The 19,286-nt window shown below is 43.9% G+C and overlaps 1 protein-coding gene across 3 annotated transcripts in view; it reads left to right on the forward strand.

Moving 5' to 3' along the window:
* Nucleotides 1–19,286, forward strand: part of afap1l2 (actin filament associated protein 1-like 2) — a 45,406-nt gene that overhangs the window by 6,273 nt on the left and 19,847 nt on the right. For 2 of the 3 annotated variants that reach the window (XM_085284599.1, XM_085284601.1), the window contains exons 2-3: nucleotides 7,334–7,462; nucleotides 11,642–11,704. In XM_085284599.1, coding sequence (XP_085140725.1) covers nucleotides 7,334–7,462; nucleotides 11,642–11,704 — 192 coding nt within the window. The remainder of the gene's footprint in view (nucleotides 1–7,333; nucleotides 7,463–11,641; nucleotides 11,705–19,286) is intronic. The other variant, XM_085284600.1, reaches the window with a different exon arrangement.

Genomic DNA, 19,286 nt, shown 5'->3' on the forward strand with positions numbered 1-19,286 from the left:
GCTGCATAGACCTGTGATGGCTTGCTTTTAACCTGGGGAATACTTAACGCATCTTTTTCATGGGACAAGGTGACAGCTAAGAGTGAATAAAAGGTTGTACGTTCCAAAAATGCATTTATTTATCATGTGCTAGTCCATTAGGCATCTCAGGGAGGGCTAGTAAGGCTGTACGGTATCACCAGTCATATTTTTGTGTGCCTCAGGTTGGCACTGATTTGTTAATACAACTTTTCATTTCTCTCTTTGTCCTTCAGTGTTGCTATCAGACATTTACAGCCCCCTTTTTTTCTGAATTCATCAAGTCAACTACTTTTTTCTCTTCTGTGGTTTCTATGGAAATAACACCACAACACAGCTTGGATTAATCCAGCCATGTCGGTCGCAGTCTCTGTCCAACAGCTGAACCCAGCATGTTTCACATAGAAAAAAACGTGCACCTGCCAATTTGGATGAAACACCAATCAAATTGTTGTTTGATCCTTTATTCATCAGTGAATTATCTGCCACTCTCACCAAAGAAAGAGCAGCCTGGAACAAATCAATCACATGCAGCTCTTTGGTTTTTTGGGTTTTTTTTTTTCCAGTTGTGCACATTTTTCGCCTGATACAAATCAGCTCTGCTTCAGTCGTTTTTTCGTGTCTACTGGAGCAGAAGCACTTTTAAGTGTGTGACAGGGCGAAAAGCACATTACAGTCCAAACGTTTTTACTGTGACTTTGGCTACTGGTTCCAATTCTCCTTCTTGCCACCACTTCCCTTTTGGGAGTCGTAGCTCTGTAAGTGTCAGTCACAAGGCTAATCAGATCATCGAGCCGGCGTTTGGTGTCATTTCATGCAAATTAGTTTTTACTAGATTTTTCCAAAATAGAGCGATCCTCTAAAATGGATTTATGTAAGTTTATAAGCTCTTTTTCATATCTATAATATTTAATGTCATATATTCATGTTTGTCATGGCTTGAACTTCTTTGCTGTTTGTGTTTACCAATTCATAGAGATCAAGTCTTGATTGGTTGATTGATCGTTCATTCCAGTAACAAGCAAGAAATCACAGTTTGGCTTACTGAACTTGTTGAACATGGATTTATTTTATTTTTAATCAGTTTTATCTCTGGTGTTTTGTGTGACATGTCATTAGTAGAGTGCATAGTGAATTAGAATTAGAATTAGAATTAGAATTCAACTTTATTGTCATTGCACATGCACAGGTACAGGGCAACGAAATGCTTTTTGCATCCATCCAGAAGTGCTTTAGTGATATAGATATATTACAATATATATTAGCAATAATATAGATATGTGAGTATATTACAGAAATGGGTCTATTATGGTATGTTATGATGTACACGGTATGAAGTATGTTGTGAATATTCTATAACTATAGGTATGTACAGGCTGTAGTGAGTACAAGCTATGTACAGGCTATGAACAGGATATAAATATGAAAAACTATACAGAATATGAAATAAATAACTTTACAGAATCTGAGATATACAGCTATACAGAAATGGGAACTATGCAAGTTGTAAACAGTTGTAGGATTAAAGATTATCGAATGTACAGAATGATTATTTACACAGAGCTATACAGTAGTGCAGTTAAGATAAGTGAGGGTGTAGATAGTTTCTACAGAGGCTATATAAAGTGCTAGTGGTGTGAGTAGATAGTGTGAGTGTGAGTCATAAAATATGTCGGGAGAAACGGTCACACCTGCTGTGGTGAGACTCTTCTTTCTGCTAAATATGTTGTAATCTTAAAAACAAATCAGATAAAGAAGATACACCTCTGGATTTCAAATCTAATGCTGTGGTAAATGGATGAGTAAACGCTGGGTGAGATGGATGTAGACTCATGTGGAAAAAAGAAAGCGCACCCTCTTTCACTTCTAAGGTTTTATGCATCAGAACATTCTGTAGTCTAGTAAATACAAACTCAAATGAAAAACAACACATGACATATTACACCGTTGAACTTGAGCCCTTTTCTGTGTGATGCTATCAGTCTCTCGCATCTTGAGGAGGAATGTGCCTCACTCTTCTTTCCAGCATTGCTTCAGTTCATTAAAGTTTGTGCGTATTTGTTGGTGCACACCTCGCTTATGCTCCTGCCACATTTTAACTGGGCCAGGGTAGCCTTTAGTGGGCCATTGCACTTCCATGTTGCATTATGTCATTCGAGCCCAGTCGTAGCTGTTGGATAGATGGCCTCACATTTGACTCTAGAATACTTTGGTATACAGAGGAGTTCATTGTTAACTCAGTGAATGCAAGGTGGGTGCAAAGGTAGGTCCTGTGGGTGCAAAACAAGCTCATCGCACCTCCACCACAGTGTTCGTCAATTGTTATGAGGTGTTTGTGCTGAAATGCTTGGTCTGTTGCAACTGTGCAAATATAAACCGTACTTGTTCAGCTTAGACTGAAGAAGTCACTGGGATGAGCGATGAAACGTTTCTCCCACTCAACACGCTACATCCAGATAAACAGCAACAACTTTCTGGTGTCTACTTGTTCAGTCTTCTTCTAATGCACTGTTATGAACTTTATCCTGCTGACTGAGAGTGAATTTGGGTTTTTTTCTAGTTCCTTTGAACATATCTTGGTCTGACCTTGGACTAATTTTGCTGGGATGTCCAGTCCTGCGGATGGTAGATGGACTGGTTTTTATGTAGTGCTTTTCGTCTCTACCTGAGCACTCAAAGTTACACAACACTTATATACAAAGTTATCCATTCACAGCAATTCATAAAAGATCTTTTTTTCTATGCTTAAGTGCATTCTGTCTAACATTCAGACAGATTCACACTCCAAAGGAAGCATTGGAGAGCAACTTTAGATTAACATCTTGCCCAAGGATACTTTGGCATGCAGCATGGAGCAAACAGCTCCAACCACCAACCTTCTAATAACCTGCTCTGCCTGTGCTTATATAGCAAACTTCAATTAATCAAATGATCAATTACTCAAGTGCATTTAGCACTCTAGCAGGCTGCTACTGACCCTACTGCTGTGCCTTCCTGTTGATGCAGCAAAGGTGCAGTTATTTTTCACACATGGTGTAGTTTGTTTGTTTTTTCACAACCGTACTTGAGTTAAACAGGTGCATAAATGAGCAGATATAAGGAAAGATCTTCACAGTCAGAATCTGTTATATAAAAGTCCAATAGCACATTTTAGACTCGAGAAAAGCAAAGCAAGCACATTTGCAACTATTTTCAACATCTGCACCACATCCCAAAAATATGACTGTGATTCAGAGACTAAAGGAAGTGTCCCAAACAGACCTTTACCAGCAGCTCCAAGCTGAACAAGCAGGAATACCCGGGTTGCACTGAAACAGCCTCGGTTGCATCATCAATCTGAAGCAAAAATGATAATTTCACATTTCGACTTGTTTATGTTTTCTTTAACTCTCCGCCACTGATGATATTATTCACCGCTGATCAAAGTCATCATAAACATGCTTGGAAGCAGCACAAATATTGCATCAGTGGAGCCCAGGATATTTCCTGGAGCATAAATTGGTATGCTAAGAGTTGTTTTAAAAGTAGGGCAGATGGGAGGGAGATGATGTACAGATGAAAAGAAACTTTTAAACGGGGCGAGTTTGATTTGGATACGAGAAAAAGAGAGGAGAAAACACACATTTGAAAAAAGAAAAGAAAGAGATGGCAAAAGAATGTTTGAACACATGTGACTGTTCAACATTCAAGCAAAATGCTGACCTCTCCTTTGGATTGGAGTCTTGTTTGAAGCACTCATTACTCTTGCAGGTCCCTCTTGCTGTTTTGAGACCACACTTGAAGGCAAGGCCAATTAGATTCTTGTCAAATTACATTAGCACAGCATATTTTCTAAGCCTAATCCTCTAAGTGTATGTGAAAAATGCATCAACAACTCGATTTAGCCTCAAAGCAGCTAAAATGAGATTCCACGTGTGCTTTGTTAATTTAAGAAAATTAAATGCCAGAGTTGATGCAGGACCTCAAGCTTCCTCAATCTGCCAGACTTCTGAAACAAAAAGTCCTTTTTAAGTGGAACCTAAGCTTGTGCTTTTTTCTATTTCTAACAAGCTAAACTAACATTTTAGGTAGTTGTTGCAAAGCAGAGACACTATATTGTCTCAGTGTTTTGTTTGTTTATCTTTAGTTAAACTTTGGGAAACCTGCCTAACCAGAAGACGAAAGGTTAAGACCAGTTCACAGTGGCTGTCTAAAAGAAAAAAAACATGGGCATAACTGCACATACAGCAAAACGATTCATAATTTTGGATGGCTCGTTAAAAAAGGAAGATATTTTTTGTTAATATTTGCTTTAAAATAAAAAAATAAACCTTCTTTATTGACAGTCAGGATAATGTAAAAAGCTTTAGCCAACGATTGCAGGAAACCTTTTATGAAACTTTACCGTCACTGCAAATAGATACATATTTGCCTGACAATGCACAAGAGTGCTTATCAAACACAGTAAAGTGTTTGATAAGCGTAGTGTGGGAGAAGTCAGACAAAAAATGGTCATGTACTGTGTTCATAACACAAATCTGGAACTCCAAAATCAGGCAGGGGGAAGAGAAAATCCAAGATCACACCGCGTAGGTGTTTGGAAAGTTTTAATTCAAGCAAAGCAAGTTCATTCTTATGTACCCTGTTTACTCTGTTTTAACTGCAGCAGTTACAAATCACTGTAGTAGTAGTATTCCTCTCTGATTCAGATTCCTTTTGGCTATTCTGCAGAAGTGAATTGTTTATACTGTGGAGGCTGCGGACCCTAACTGGATGTTTAGTGGGCGTCTGGCCAACCCAAAACCCACAGAGACAGGCTGCTGCAGACCTCCCTGTCCTGTCAGCTGACTTTGTTTCCCAGGGTCCCCAATCCAAAAGGCCATCTGAGTCACTCTCTGCAAACACACAAGGAGAAGGAGCAGGAAAAATGCTTAGATTCATATTCACCAGGCATACATCAGTAGCTAAACACTGAAAATTGTAATGACTGTGGTTTAAATCATTTCTCTAATGCTTTGAGACAAAGAGCAGTGTATGTGTGTATCTATATGTGTCCAATACAGTGATGTTTTCCATGGTGCCTCTCAGCAGAAGTTGACTCAGCTTGAGTTAGAGTCATCAAAAAACAACCTAGCGTGCTGTAGCTTTTGGAAAGCTTCTTGCCGTTTCCGAAAGGCAAAACTTACCCGGGCCTGATACCTTACGCTGCAAAATGTTCCCCCCTTTTTCAAAAGTTTAGCCATGTATGGGAGAGTAGCAAACAGAGCAGAGGGAATGATTGCACTCAATAGATTGCTGACACATACCACTAAGTAATCAGTTTGAGACGGAAGGAGCTATTAAAAAATGAGAGCTGACAGTTTTAATAGAGAATAAACAACAAAAAAGGCAACTTACTGTCATTTTATGTGGGGCAGAGTTGAGGTTTTAAGTAGGGTCAGATGATTTTGACACAATATTGGTGGTTTTGTTTTCGTTTTTTTCTTACAGTTTTTCATTTACAGCAGTGTGTATCTGTTAATGTACGGGCCAGTCTTAATGAAAGCAAATCTATTTCAGTTGGAATGATGTTTCTCACCTGCAACACACACATATATATATATATACATATACTGTATTTTAACACATGATCCTTGTTGAACGGTATTAGATGTGAGTGAAATTGTATGTTAAATGATGAATGTAAGGTCATCTTCAAGTGTAAAATTAATACCAAGGAAAGCCACAGTGGTCCTGTGTGGGATTAGAACTGTTCTTCTGCCACTTCCTGCCTCCTGAGGCAAATTTTGTTTCCCTTTCAGTTTGGAGAAGTACTGTTTATGTCCATGAACAGGAAAGAATAGATTCAGTTTCATGACAATTTTAAAGTCTGCCCTTGGGTACCAGGCAGGAGTGCCAACTTGAAAACTCAGTTTCCATTTTTAGTCTAACATTATGTCCACTCGAACGGATTCCTGAGGAAGAAGATTTGATTTTCCCTTACCAGTCACAATACCCATGTATCAACTTGAATCTTATCTTATTTTAAGAGTGGGGCAGTGCAAAGTCAAAACAGCTCAGTGTGTTCGTCCATTATTATTTAGTACCCATGCCTCAGGAGTGCTTAATGTAGAGGTGGGCGGATCGATCCAAATATCGATGGTATTGATACCAATTGGTATCAGACTGATTCTAGCACAATAGGATCTATACTTTGGAAATTAATAATATAATATCTGTATTGGCAATGTACTGACATGCTGCCAGCTTGATACCAAGTAAATAAGTATCACACAACTCTAATGTTAGTCCACATCTTCAAAGCAACTTAAAAGTAGTGTTAATCCCGCCTCTGGCACTGATTGGCTAATCATCATTTTTCATCAGCCATTGGGCCAACAGTCAGCTCAGAGGAGCGGATGAATTTGATGGTCAAACATCAGAATATGCTCCTACTTAATAAAGCTATATGTGCTTGCAATTCATGTAAAATAGATTAATTCATCATTTTTTAGAAAATTAACAGAAAATATGCAGTTCTTCAAAAAAAAAAAGTCAGGAATAATTACGCATCTCTATCCCCCAACCACCACTACCTGCCCCACCTTCTCTTTAAAAAAAGGTCTTTCTTCTTTATTTCCTCCCCCGTCTCTTCTCTTGAAGTGCTCACACACTGAGGCCCACTGTAGCAAGGGGCCTATTCATGAGGCCAAGAGACAGTGAAGGAAAACACAAAGAGCTCCCCACACAGCAGAGAGGACTCTGAGCTCAGCGCTGACCCCTGAAGGATGTGTGTGGGCTGCACCCAGACACACTGGCCCCGCCAACACCAGCCTAGGCTCCTCCCTACTCTGAGCTTGACCTTTAGCTAAACTCCCAAAACAACCTCAAACGGACTTGCAACTGTCAATAACAGCTCGATGAGAGGAATGAGAATGAGAAATGAAGTCTGAGTGGTTATCAGCTGTTGCCAGTGAAAAACCTCAGAGGAGTCTCTCCCATGCAAAATGCTGGCAACCAGCAAACAACTTGAGGAACAAAAGGAAGTCAGTGGGAAAGGAATAGCTGCTAAACTAAGAACTGAAATCAGTGTTAAAAGACAAATCCCTAAGTTGAACAAGTTCTCTGCCATAAATTAAAGCACAATATTCTGATAATGGCTGTCTGGAAAGATTACAGGCTTTGTTTTCCCTCATGACTCTTGCTTTTCTTGATGATGGGAACTTTGACAGTCCTGGTTTTAAGCCATTGTCTTAATGCTTCTAAATATTTTCTTGCCAAGAAAAGTGTAATAAAATTTAAAGGAATTTTTATACCACTGTAAATCTGAGCCCCTCTTGTCTGTCTGTGCTTCCAGTGCTGGACCAGCTCCTGATGGAGCTCCACCGCTTCTTGGTCATCTTGGACAAGGAGACGCTGAGTGGGAACGCCACCGTCCAGAAGGGTTTGCTGTCTGATCTCCTCCAGTCCTACAGAGCTTCGACTGGTAAGAGCACTTTTTCAGAAACAGTGGACCATTATTCACCCGTCTTTTCAAAGTACAGTTGATATACACTCAACAGCGACTTCATTAGGTACACAATTTCTACTTGTTAATGGCAATATCTAATCAGCCAATCACACGGCTGTAACTCAGTGCATTCAGGCTTGTAGACATGGTCAAGGCAACCAGCTACAGTTTTTTTAAAAACTGTCCTACTTGCTTAGAGTTTAACTTATACGTGCCAGACAAGTCAGAAAACTGTGAGTGGTAATAATAAAATAACATCTGTCTATATTCTAACATGTCGGCCCAAACAACTTCAAACTTAAAGCAGATGAAGACAGAAATACAAATCTGAAACCGCATGACCAAATTCTCACTTCATATTTATTCAGGAACTGATTTTCATGGATATTTTATGGGGAAAGTTTAAATCGGTTTGATATGTTTGATTAAAAAAAATAACAAATCGGAAGTGAAAGCGTGCAAACAAGTCATAGAGAGGAAGAGAAAATTATTCTTCCCAGTATGTAATTGGGAGGTTAGATATACTGTGAAGTCTAAATAACCGCAGAATTAGCTGACTCACAGCAAACTGCAGAGTAGAATTACTGCAAACATGTTACATGTAACATTTGAAGTGAGAAATGACCTAAACAAGTCTAACCGTGGTTACATTTAGTCATGTTTAACACTACCATGAGCAACTGTAGATGTGCAGTGTTGGTAAAACTAAAGTTCTAAAATTAGATCAAACTCTAGATGAACTAAAATCATCATATATATCACACTGTGTAATTATCTTTAACAAAAATAAGCCAAAACACATTAAAACAGCTAAGCACAGCCTAACTGCTTTGATAGGAATTAAGTAGCAGCAAGGTGTTATTAATCAAAGACACTTTAATTAACTGATTATCTGCAAGTGTGAGCACTTTTATCAAGTTTTGGCATTTTAGTGGTCGGACCCCAAGGTAATAAAATTCTACAAAAAACCCAAGAAACTCTACAGACCTCAGTTAGCATGGTTAATGTTAAAGTTTGACAGTACAAATAGAAAAAGACTGTACAAGTATGGCTTCTTTGGAATAGTTGCCAAGAGAAAGCCTCTTCTCTCTAAAAAGATCATGACAGCATGGCTTCGGTTTGCAAAGTTGCATCTGAACAAACCACAAGACTTCTGAAACAATGTCCTTTAGACAGACAAGACCAAAGTGAATATGTTTGGCCATTGTGCACAGCACCACGGTTGGAAAAATCAAACCCAGCATATCAGCACCAACGCCTAATGTCAAGGTCATAATTACCAAGTGTCAAGCACGGTGGTGGACGTTAATGATTCAGGTTGATTTTCCAGCCATAAGACCTGTGAACCTTGCATCACTGGGTCAACCATGAGCTCTGTACACCAAAGTATTCTAGAGTCCAGTGCGAGGCCACCTGTACGACCAGCTTGCCTGAAATTGGATCATGAAATAGAAAAATTATTCCAAGGACAAGAGTAAATCTACAACAGAATGACTGAAAAAGAAAAGAATCAAAGTGTTGCAATGATGCAGTCAAAGTAAGAGAGCTGTGCATAAATGAATGCCTGGAAACCTCAATGAAGTGAACCAGTGTTTTAAAGAAGAGAAGTTCAAAATTCCTCTTTAATGATGTGAAAGACTGATAAGCACGTCATTATTGGTGGTTCTACAACATATTAAATTATGGGATGTGCTTAGTTTTTCACACACTGCTTCAGCAATTTGGTTTAGTTTTTCTTATAGTAAATAAATAATGACACACTTTGATGTGTCATGTTTTATTATTCATCTGAGCTTATATTTAGCTCATTTTAAGACCTGATGTTAGGGTCTAGATTTTATGTTAAAACTTGATAGAGGGTGTATGTTCTTTGTACCATAAGTGTGTGAAAGGAAATAATTAAAAAGTATGAAAGGTTCACTTTAAAGTTGCTGTGGAAGTGTTTCTAGTTGGCCTATTAGTATGCATAAATCCACTTACAACAATGTTGCAGTGTTTTGTTTTGTTGTTTGGTGCATTATTAGGTTTTTCTTTTTTTTTAAAAAAAAAAAAGTTAATTTCAGTAGAAGAATTTGTCACAAACCTTTAAACTGTTCTCTTGATTTTTGCATCCAAAACTGTAACACTGGTTGAAGGTTAACCACAAATGTTTCAATTCATTCAAAAGCTGCATGGACCGGCTGGCAGTTAATCTGCCATTCAACAAAGTATCTTATGTAACATGTGGTCATTCCCTGCATTTCCCACACTTAAGTGAAACTGGCCTAGGAGAAGTTATTAAACCACCTACTCTGGTTTTATTTTGTTATTTTGAGCTCTTACTAACCTTTCATAATCATATCCCTGCAAGCTTTGCAAAAACATCACTTAATCTCAATTTTGGTAGCTAAAGCCACATTGTGCCTGCAGGATTGCTCTTTTTTTCTTTACTACATTCCTCCCTCTGTTGCAAAATTATTTGCTTCATGCAATTTTTTACAATTTTCAGTTTATAATCAAGCTAAAACTTAACTTGTTAACTTTTTAAACAGCTTCAGGTGAGTTTTTTTTCTTGCAACTGCTGGTGGGCTGATGTGATTTATGGTGCTCTATGCCTGCTACTTAATCTTTGAAGCAACTAATTAATGACATGCTACCGCTACCTCAAAAATAGTTTGACACAAATATGATAATGACTTTTTGTTTGTTTGTTTGGTTGGTTTTTGTAATGACCCCGATTCTTTGCCATTTTTGTCATTTGCTGTCACCTTCTCACTTCTGGATTTTAAAAGTCAACTCTCTTTCGCCCTGTTTTTCTCAGAGAGCTCTCACACTGTTCACTAACACACACCAGCAGTCAAGCTTTTCCATGTTCAGGTCTTGGACTCGTCTCTCCGTACTTCCTCTTCTGGCTCCAAGCTGTATCATTTTTCCGAAGCTGCATTTATCCTCTGGGGATGCTCACTTCCTCTGAGCAGCAATTTATAAATAGCATTTCAACTTTGTTCCCCGAAAATCTGTTTTCACTGTACAGGCAAAACATCATTTTATGCTGCTGCTGTTTGGTTTCACCTCATGATATCTATTTCAAAGGAGAAGCCCTTCTCCGCAGTATCACCCAAGGTTAGAGTTTTGTTTGATTTCCTCTAATCTAAGTCAGCTAAAATATTTAATTCCAGTGAAAAACTGTGCTGCAGCTCCGGAACAAATTCCCATAACAGGTTACAGTAACCAAATGGAGCCTTCGTAGCCACAACCTCTGTGTTTATTGTTCAAGAAAAGGCCTTTCTTCAGACTGTTTGTGTGGCAATGTTATGGCGATGTCCTCACCAGCTTGTAATTACTCCACCATGTTGAGAGTGACATGACTCCAGCTGTAGTCCTTTCCTCGCTGACTCTAGCATTGATGTATGTAAGAAGGTTTCATCATCTCCACTTTTTGCCTGAAGAGTTGAGTGCAAGTGAAGTCAAGTTCATCCTTTAGTTCCTTAGTCTGGTTATGATCAGCTCCTCTAACCATGCAAAAGAAACAGAAAATGGATCACTTTTAGAGTCAAATGCAAAGTTTTTGTGAATACATGATTGTTATGAACAGGTGGATTAAGTTCAGGAGTTGCCTTGTATATTAAAAAGCAATGTAAAACTTCCGCTACAGACGTGACACAGTGCTGTATCTGTGCAGGCAAGGAGTACTCTGACTAATGCCTGATGAATGCTTGCCACGGTAAGAGTGGGTGTGAATAGTGGCCCTATCTATGTGCACAATGGACTACTTGTTTGGGTGAAGTTTCCCTTTTATCCTGGACTTCTTTTTGACAAGCACGATGGAAGTTTGTTTTGCACCAAGGTGGAATCAGATTTTCCCATCAGCTGTCTCAAGGGAAAGCAAAATATGCATTCTTTCCGTGTTATCGTTTGCAGTTAAGTCACACTGTGAATATATTCAACCAAATCAAAAAAATCAACTTTGGGAATTCAAAGCAAGCGTTAAACAGTAAAAAAGACAAAAATACCTGTGCATAAGCTCATATTTTCTTGGCATTTGTGTTTGTTGTTTTGTAAGGTTTGCTTAAATTCAATAAAGGTGTTTGTGGTAGCTAACCACAGAGCAAAAACATCTATGCAAAAGTGCACTGCTGTCAGCAGTTAATCACCTTCTGCTGTCTCTGTTTACAGGTGCTGATGAGGAGTATATCTACATGAACAAAGTCGTTCCGGGAAAAGAAAAAAATGGTAAAGGTGTGAGTTTTAAATGTTGCTCTTTGAACTTTGAAAATGACTTAGTGGTTTTTGTATGTATATGTAAGTATAGCTTCGGAAATTGTATAATAAGAAATGCAAATGTAAATGTTTGATGGCAGATTGAATGAAAACGTGTAAACTGTTAAGCGCACCGAAGCACCGGTTTGTTCCACATTCCAGCTTGTACATTGAAACTCAATTGTTGAGGTGTACATTTTCTCTTTGTGCATAAATAAATTATCAACACTCGCCTAAAATATATTAAAGCAGATATTCAATCCCATTTTGCCTTGGCCGCATCTGTCCAAAATTGCTTATATCACTGTTCAGACTGATCTGCGTATTAGCACCATCATTTTTTAATGACTTCATAGTCTTACCAGGCTGTTTGGCTTACTTTACCATATTGTATTACAAAATTCTGTACACAGTGAACCAGGAAAGTGAAAGAATAATATAACAGTAATATGAGTTAATAGATAACAAATTAGTTAAATAAATTTTGGTTGATAAAAACTGTTATGTCCACTCAAATATCTTATGTACAATGTAAATCTCTTGTGCTCTCGATTTCTGGTTTGTTCAATTAAGCACTGTGCAAACTGGATTATGGAACAAACTGATCCTTCACTGCACTGAACTGTAATCCACAATGCAAAAATTTTACGTCAATAAGGCATCGTCAGCTGTCAAAAAACAACTGCATACATTTGGATTAGCACAAGAAAACACCCACAAATTACTAATTTTACAACTTCACACATACACAGACTCTTTGTGCTGAATTGTCTCGTATACGCCTAAAAAATACAGGCTTCAAACAATAATATTTAAAGATGTTATTCTGTAGAAAATTAGGGCTAATAAACGAAAGGCTTAACACGGAATTACTGACATAGTTTTATAACAATGTTTGAGTCAAGCTCAACTAATTAAGACAAATGTCACATACAAAACTGAAATCTTTCATAAAAGTTTGTGCTCAATAATCCCAATAATTATTAGCCACTGCTGACTTTTCCAGCAGGTTCTTTTTTAAAAAAAAATTACTATACTAACAGGTGTAAAAATCTATTTGACATAAAGCTCAATACTTTGAAAAAAGAATGAATATCAATTCTCAAAATTGGTGGCATCTGTTTCAGTTAATCTTATTCTTTGTTTTCCGACCACATACCTACCAAACTCACCCACCATTCATTGGCATTGCATCAGCAGTACACGGTGTTGCATGCCAGTAAAAACCAAAGAACTGCTGACTAAGATGGTAAACTAGGTAGATTTTTTGCATGCGAACAAATTTAGATCAAGGCAAAGTTTGCAACCTCACAGAGTTGAATGTCACATTTTCACATTTCCTTGTCATTCTTTAGGTTTCATCCATCTATTCTTGGATTATTCCATCCATCTATCCATTCTCTTCCGCTTATTTTTTATCAGGATAAACGACAGAACAGGTCGCCAATCTAAACATAAAAGGTTTCTGGCAAAAGCTCGTCATGTCTGTATTATATATCGTTAGTGTAGCTAATATTCATATTGCTTACAAATTACCTACTGTACTTACATAATCCTGTTATGATGACTTCATTTCAGAGTAAATTTTTCTGAATATGAAACAAAGAAAGCACCTTTTTTTTCCTTCTTTTTAAAAAAAGGGCTTTTAGTGTAATTTTGCGTTTATCCATGAAGGTCAGATGGCGCATAGTTGTTACACTATTTCCATCTCATGCTCAGTTTACTTTCAACTGAACAGACATGATAAGCCGCTGCAAGCTGTGGCCCCTTCAGCTCCTCAGCACTCGCCCACCATTTCCTGTCTGTTTCTTCGCAGAGCCTCAACATCTGAGACTGACCTGTTTTGTTTGGACAGTGATAAAGAATGTGGTTTGAATGAGCACTAGAGTTAACACATATTTTCAGCAGCGATGCTTACAAAGCCACACGCTGTCTACCACAGAAACTCATGTGAGGGGGGGATGAAATACACTCGGAGTGAACTTTGTTTGTTAAAATAGGATGAGCTACATTATTTATTTATTTACCTTTTCTTTTACTGTAAAGCATTGCTCATAAAACGACAGGCAGCCTGGTTCAATTATCTTACGTGTACGTGATAGTACACGTGCAGCCTGTGGTAATGCAGTGCTTTTGCTGCAGTTCATATCAGCGTGTTTCTATTCTTGTAATGATACAAAAAGGTATAGAGCAAAGGTACAGACAGGGACTTTTTATAACACATATATGAACTCTAGTTGGCTTAAGGATGTTCTCTGAAGGTCCCATTTGAGACCAAAAAAATATAAGACACTGAAGAAGATCTTAAAGAGAAAATTGCTGTGCCATTTTGTCACGCTCATTAGGCCTCATATTAATATTAAATATTGTAGCAGGTCAGGGCTGTTCGGGGTTCTGTTTGTACAGTTATGTTTGTTTATGTTGCCATAGTGACTAAAGACTAAACGATACCTCCGTCTCCTCCTTGTCTGAGCTCGCCACATTGGTGTCAGAAGTGGGATAGCTCACCCTCGCCGTAATGGAGAGAGACATTCAGAGGCTGGAGCAAGCTGTCGAGGAGAACATTCCCCGCTTGGGAAACCGGCGATTGAAGAGAGAGGATGTGAGCGGCCATGTAAGTCCCCGGACGGGTCCGGATGGCGCGAGCGCACCGCGGCGGCGGCCCGTCGCGACAGATGCCAGGGCAATGCTTCATGGGCTACCTCTGTCGACCCACACGTCGAGCCCCCAGCCGCGAGCAGTTATGCCTACCACGCCAGTTAAGGTACCGAAATACAACGGGCTAACCCCGCTAGAGCCCTACCTCTCACAAGTGCGGCTGGCCGCCAGACATAGTGGCTGGAGCGAAGAGGAGACTGCTACACACCTAGCACTAGCATTAGAGGGAGATGCACTGCAGATACTCCTTGACCTAGCCCCGGCAGAGCAGCATGAGCTCCAGGCCCTCACTACGGCACTCGAGAGGCGATTCAGGCACCGGCACTCCACTGATCAGAGAAGAGAGCAGCTAACCAACTGGAGCCGTCGACCGGAGGAGAGCCTGGGCACCTTTACAGCAGACGTGTTGCTGTATGCTCGTCGTGGCTACCCGGAGTTTCCAGCAGCAGCCCGTGAGGAGATTAGCCTGCATGCTTTTCTGCAAGGACTTTTCCCCGAGCGACTACGCCAACACGTCCGCCTGGCCATGCCTCAGACCCTCCGTGAGGCGCTCCTTGAGGCTGAAAGGGCGGAGCCGGTGCTCACCTCACGACCTAACCAGCAGGTGCCCCCCCCCAAACTACCCCCAAATCAGAGCCACAGACTGCGACGGGGAGGGGGAGGTCGCCGAGATGTCCCAGCTGCAACCCTCGGTGCCCCGGAGGCGTCCTCGTTGACTGACCGACCGCTGCTACCGGTACGATGAGCCTGGCCACGTGGCGCATGACTGCCCAGCACCATCCCCGAAGACCAGAACTACGCAGCCTCAGGGAAACAAGGAGGGAGCGGTGTAGTGAGGGGACCACCGCTCCAGCTTCCTGCCCCCCTCCAAGGACGATGCACAGTGGTGGGCCGAGTTGGGCACCTCAAGGGACTCTACCTGAGCTGCTGTGTTGAGGACCAGCCATGCCAGGCCCTGGTGGACAAAGGGTCTACCATTTCCCTGATACGACCTGGCGTGCTCCCTGGAACATCCGGGCCACTGGTGAAGGGTTGGTTGCCCACAGACACCCAGCTGATGACAGTGACGGGGGAGAAAACTGTTATGCGGGGGAATAAACCGTTGCGGATCCGAGTGAAGGATCTAGAGCTGGTGCACGACTTCTGGCTCGCCGACATTCAAGACCAGTGCATCATTGGCCTGGATCTGCTGAGCTGCTGGGGGGCCTGCGTCGACACCGTGAAGCTGGCTATCACTCTTGGCGCAGAGACTTTTGCTCTCCAGCGCGGCCAAAAGCAGGGAACGGGGACCAGATGAGACAGGCGTCGGGCAGCTGCCGCTCAGCAGATTTTGGATGCCGGTGGCTCCGGGTCATCTCCGCTCGCCTCAGCCTCAGCCTCAGCCTCTCAGCCTGACAAACCTCCTTCGACCGAGACCATTGAGGCTGTTGATGACCTTTGGCAGCGCAGTAGCGTAGGCCTCCTGAGGTGCCTCCTGGACGAGAACGTGGACATCTTTGCCACCAGTAACAAAGACTGTAGGCAGACGAGTCTGGTCCAGCACACCATCGACACCGGCTCTGCTCAGCCCATCCGTCTGCGCCCACACCGGCTGCCCCTCTCAAAACGGCAGGTAGAGAAAGAGAAGATCCGTGAGATGGCTGCGGCTGGGGTGATCGAGCCGTCCAATAGCCCATGGGCGGCACCTGTGGTCCTGGTGGGGAAGAAGGATGGCAGCCCGAGGTTCTGCGTGGACTTTCGCCGTCTCAATGCAGTCACCAAGAAGGACTCGTACCCGCTGCCGCGGATCGACGAGGCCCTAGATTACGTTGCCGGCTCCAGTTGGTTCAGCTCCCTCGACCTACGCAACGGTTACTAGCAGGTGGAGCTAGCCCCTGACGCAAGGCCTAAGACATTCACCATTGGACAGGGGCTGTGGCAGTTCAGGGTCATGCCATTTGGGCTCTGCAATGCGCCAGCGACGTTTGAGAGGCTGATGGAGAGGGTGCTCGTGGATATCCCTCGTAGCCGATGTGTTGTGTACCTGGATGACCTGTTTGTGCACGGTGGCGACTTCGACAATGCACTGTCTCACGTGAGCGAGGTCCTGAGTCGATGAGCTGGGCTGCGGCTCAACCCCGCAAAATGCCGGCTGTTGGCGAGAGAGACCACGTTCTTGGGCCATGTGATCAGCGCTCGAGGTGTCGCCATTGACCCCACAAAAGTGGCTGCGGTCCGGGACTGGCCGACTCCCTCGAACGTCCAAGAACTGCGGAGTTTCCTGGGCCTAGCCTCCTACTACCGTCGGTTCATCAAAGGGTTCGCGACAATGGCCAGCCCCCTCCACCACCTGACTGACAAGGGACAGCTGTTTGGCTGGGGGGATACCTGTGCTGCGGCTTTTGCACAGCTGAAGGAGGCCCTCACCAGAGCCCCAGTCCTGGCCTACCCCAACGCCCGGCAACCTTTCATTGTGGACACTGATGCTAGCAATGTAGGGGTCGGGGCGGTCCTTTCCCAGCAGGACGAGGCTGGAGAACGGGTGGTGACGTACTTCAGTTGTGCCTTGGGGCGAGCCGAGAGGAACTACTGCGTGACCCGGCGGGAGCTGCTGGCCGTAGTGCTAGCGGTGCGGCACTTCCAGCCATATCTGCACGGCTGCCGGTTCCTCCTGCGCACTGACCATGCATCTCTGACTTGGCTCCTGAACTTCAAACACCCAGAAGGGCAGGTGGCCCGCTGGCTGGAGGTCCTTCAGGGCTATGACTTCGAGATCCAGCATCAGCCAGGTCGACAGCATGGCAACGCTGATGCCCTCTTCAGACGGCCCTGCGTAGCCGTCGAGTGCCGCTACTGCCTGCGACAGGAGGAGCGGACCCAGGAGGTGCTGGGGGTGGCTACTGCTCAGGCCACGGCTGGAGGAGGGGGGTGGCTCCCATTGACAACGCAGCAGCTGAAGCGGGAGCAGGAGGCTGACGCGACGTTGGTTCAGGTGGGAGCCTGGCTGGAGGCGGCGCAACGCCCCGCCTGGACGGGGGTGTCGGGACAGGAGCCCGAGGTGAAGGCCTACTACTCCCAGCACAACAATCTGGAGACCCACGACGGCCTCCTGTACCGGAGATGGCGGGCCCCCAGTCAGGGCAGAGATCTCCTGCAGCTGTTGGTGCCTCGGTCGCTGCGGTCGCAGGTGCTTGAGCTGGTCCACGGCTCGGTGGGGGCAGGACACTATGGGAACGCCAAAACTCTCCGCCACCTCAGGGGACGGTTCTACTGGCCTGGCTGTCGACGGGATGTGGAACTTCATGTGCACTGCTGTGACACCTGCACGGCACAAAAGGGCCCAACTCAACGCTCCACTGCCCCCTTCAGCAGTACTTGGTGGGGGCCCCAATGGAAAGAGTGGGAGTGGACGTCCTAGGGCCTTTCCCCGTCACAGAGTCAGGGAACCGGTATGTGTTGGTGGCTATGGACTATTTCACGAAGTGGCCAGAGGCCTACGCGGTGCCGGACCAGAGCGCAACGACGACGGCCGAGAAGCTGGTGGAGGAGATGTTCACCCGATTTGGGGTCCCGGCTGAGCTCCACAGTGACCAGGGGCGTAACTTCGAATTGAAGGTCTTCGGGGAGATCTGCTGGCGACTGGGGGTGGAGAAGACGAGAACCACACCGCTCCACCTACAAAGCGATGGCTTGGTTGAGCGCTTCAACCGCACGCTGGCCACCCAGCTCGCCATTCTCACCAGCCGCCACCAGCGGGATTGGGACCGACATCTGCCCCTGGTCCTTTGGTCGTATCGGACTGCGGTGCAGGAGTCCAGCCAGTGCACACCTGCCGCTCTGATGTTTGGACGGGAGCTCTGGACGCCTGTGGATCTGGTGTTCGGGTCCCCCCCCCCCGAGCCAGAGATTGATGGTGGGCCAGAGATGGACTACTACTGGAGGCTGAGGGAGCGGCTGCAGGTGGTTCATGACTACACCCGCCAGGCCCAGGCCAGCGCCGAAGTACGACAGAAAAGAGCCTACGACACCAAGTGCCGAGGGGGGGTTTTCATGCCTGGCGACAAGGTTTGGGTGTACTGCCCAGTTCGCAAGAGAGGAGTGTCCCCCAAACTCTGCAGTCACTGGCAAGGGCCGGCGGAGGTCGTGGAGCGGCTAACAGACGTGGTGTACCGTATCCGCATGCCGGGGCCGGGGCGCATGGTGGTGTTGCACCGGGACAGGCTCTCACCGTACCGACCGCTCGCTCCGGCAGACGCCGGGGCAGGGGATGATGGTGGCACCCCATGTTCTGACCCGAGTGACTTTTCCCCCGCCGGTCGTGACCGGCCAGTGCGCCAAAAGAAGGCACCTGGACATTTGCAGGACTTCGTGTGGGGTAATGGGGTCGTCGGGGACGACTGACCCCTTAGGTGGGGGCTATGTAGCGGGTCAGGGCTGTTCGGGGTTCTGTTTGTACAGTTATGTTTGTTTATGTTGCCATAGTGACGGGTGACGCCCTCTCGCTGCGACGGTGTGTCCTTCTGTCAGAGGGCGCTGTGGGTGTTGCTGTTGTTGTTGCCGCGCTGAGCAGTTAGCTAGCGGCAGTGTTCTTCTGCAAATGTTAATAAACGGCTGTGCTCCCTGGCTAGCTCACGGGAAGCAAGACCAAACGATACCTACGTCTCCTCCTTGTCTGAGCTCGCCACAATATACACCCCCAATTCACAAAAACAGTTGCCTTAAGATGGTTTATATGGTAAGGTAAAGATCTTACAATATTAGAAGAAAGATAAATGCATGAATCAAAATGACCTACTGATATTATCCTAAATGGTTTAGGTTAGCATGATAAAACAAAGAAAAAAAAAGACAAAATTATGACTTAATGCTTGACACCACAAGTGGCCATACCATTGTTAGTATTTTAACATTTGGGGGAGTTTGG

The sequence above is a fragment of the Mchenga conophoros genome, linkage group LG8, assembly GCF_057382185.1.
Source record: "Mchenga conophoros isolate Kocher_MC1m ecotype Shallow Benthic linkage group LG8, M_conophoros_male_GT1.1, whole genome shotgun sequence".
NCBI classification, from domain to species: Eukaryota; Metazoa; Chordata; class Actinopteri; order Cichliformes; family Cichlidae; genus Mchenga; species Mchenga conophoros.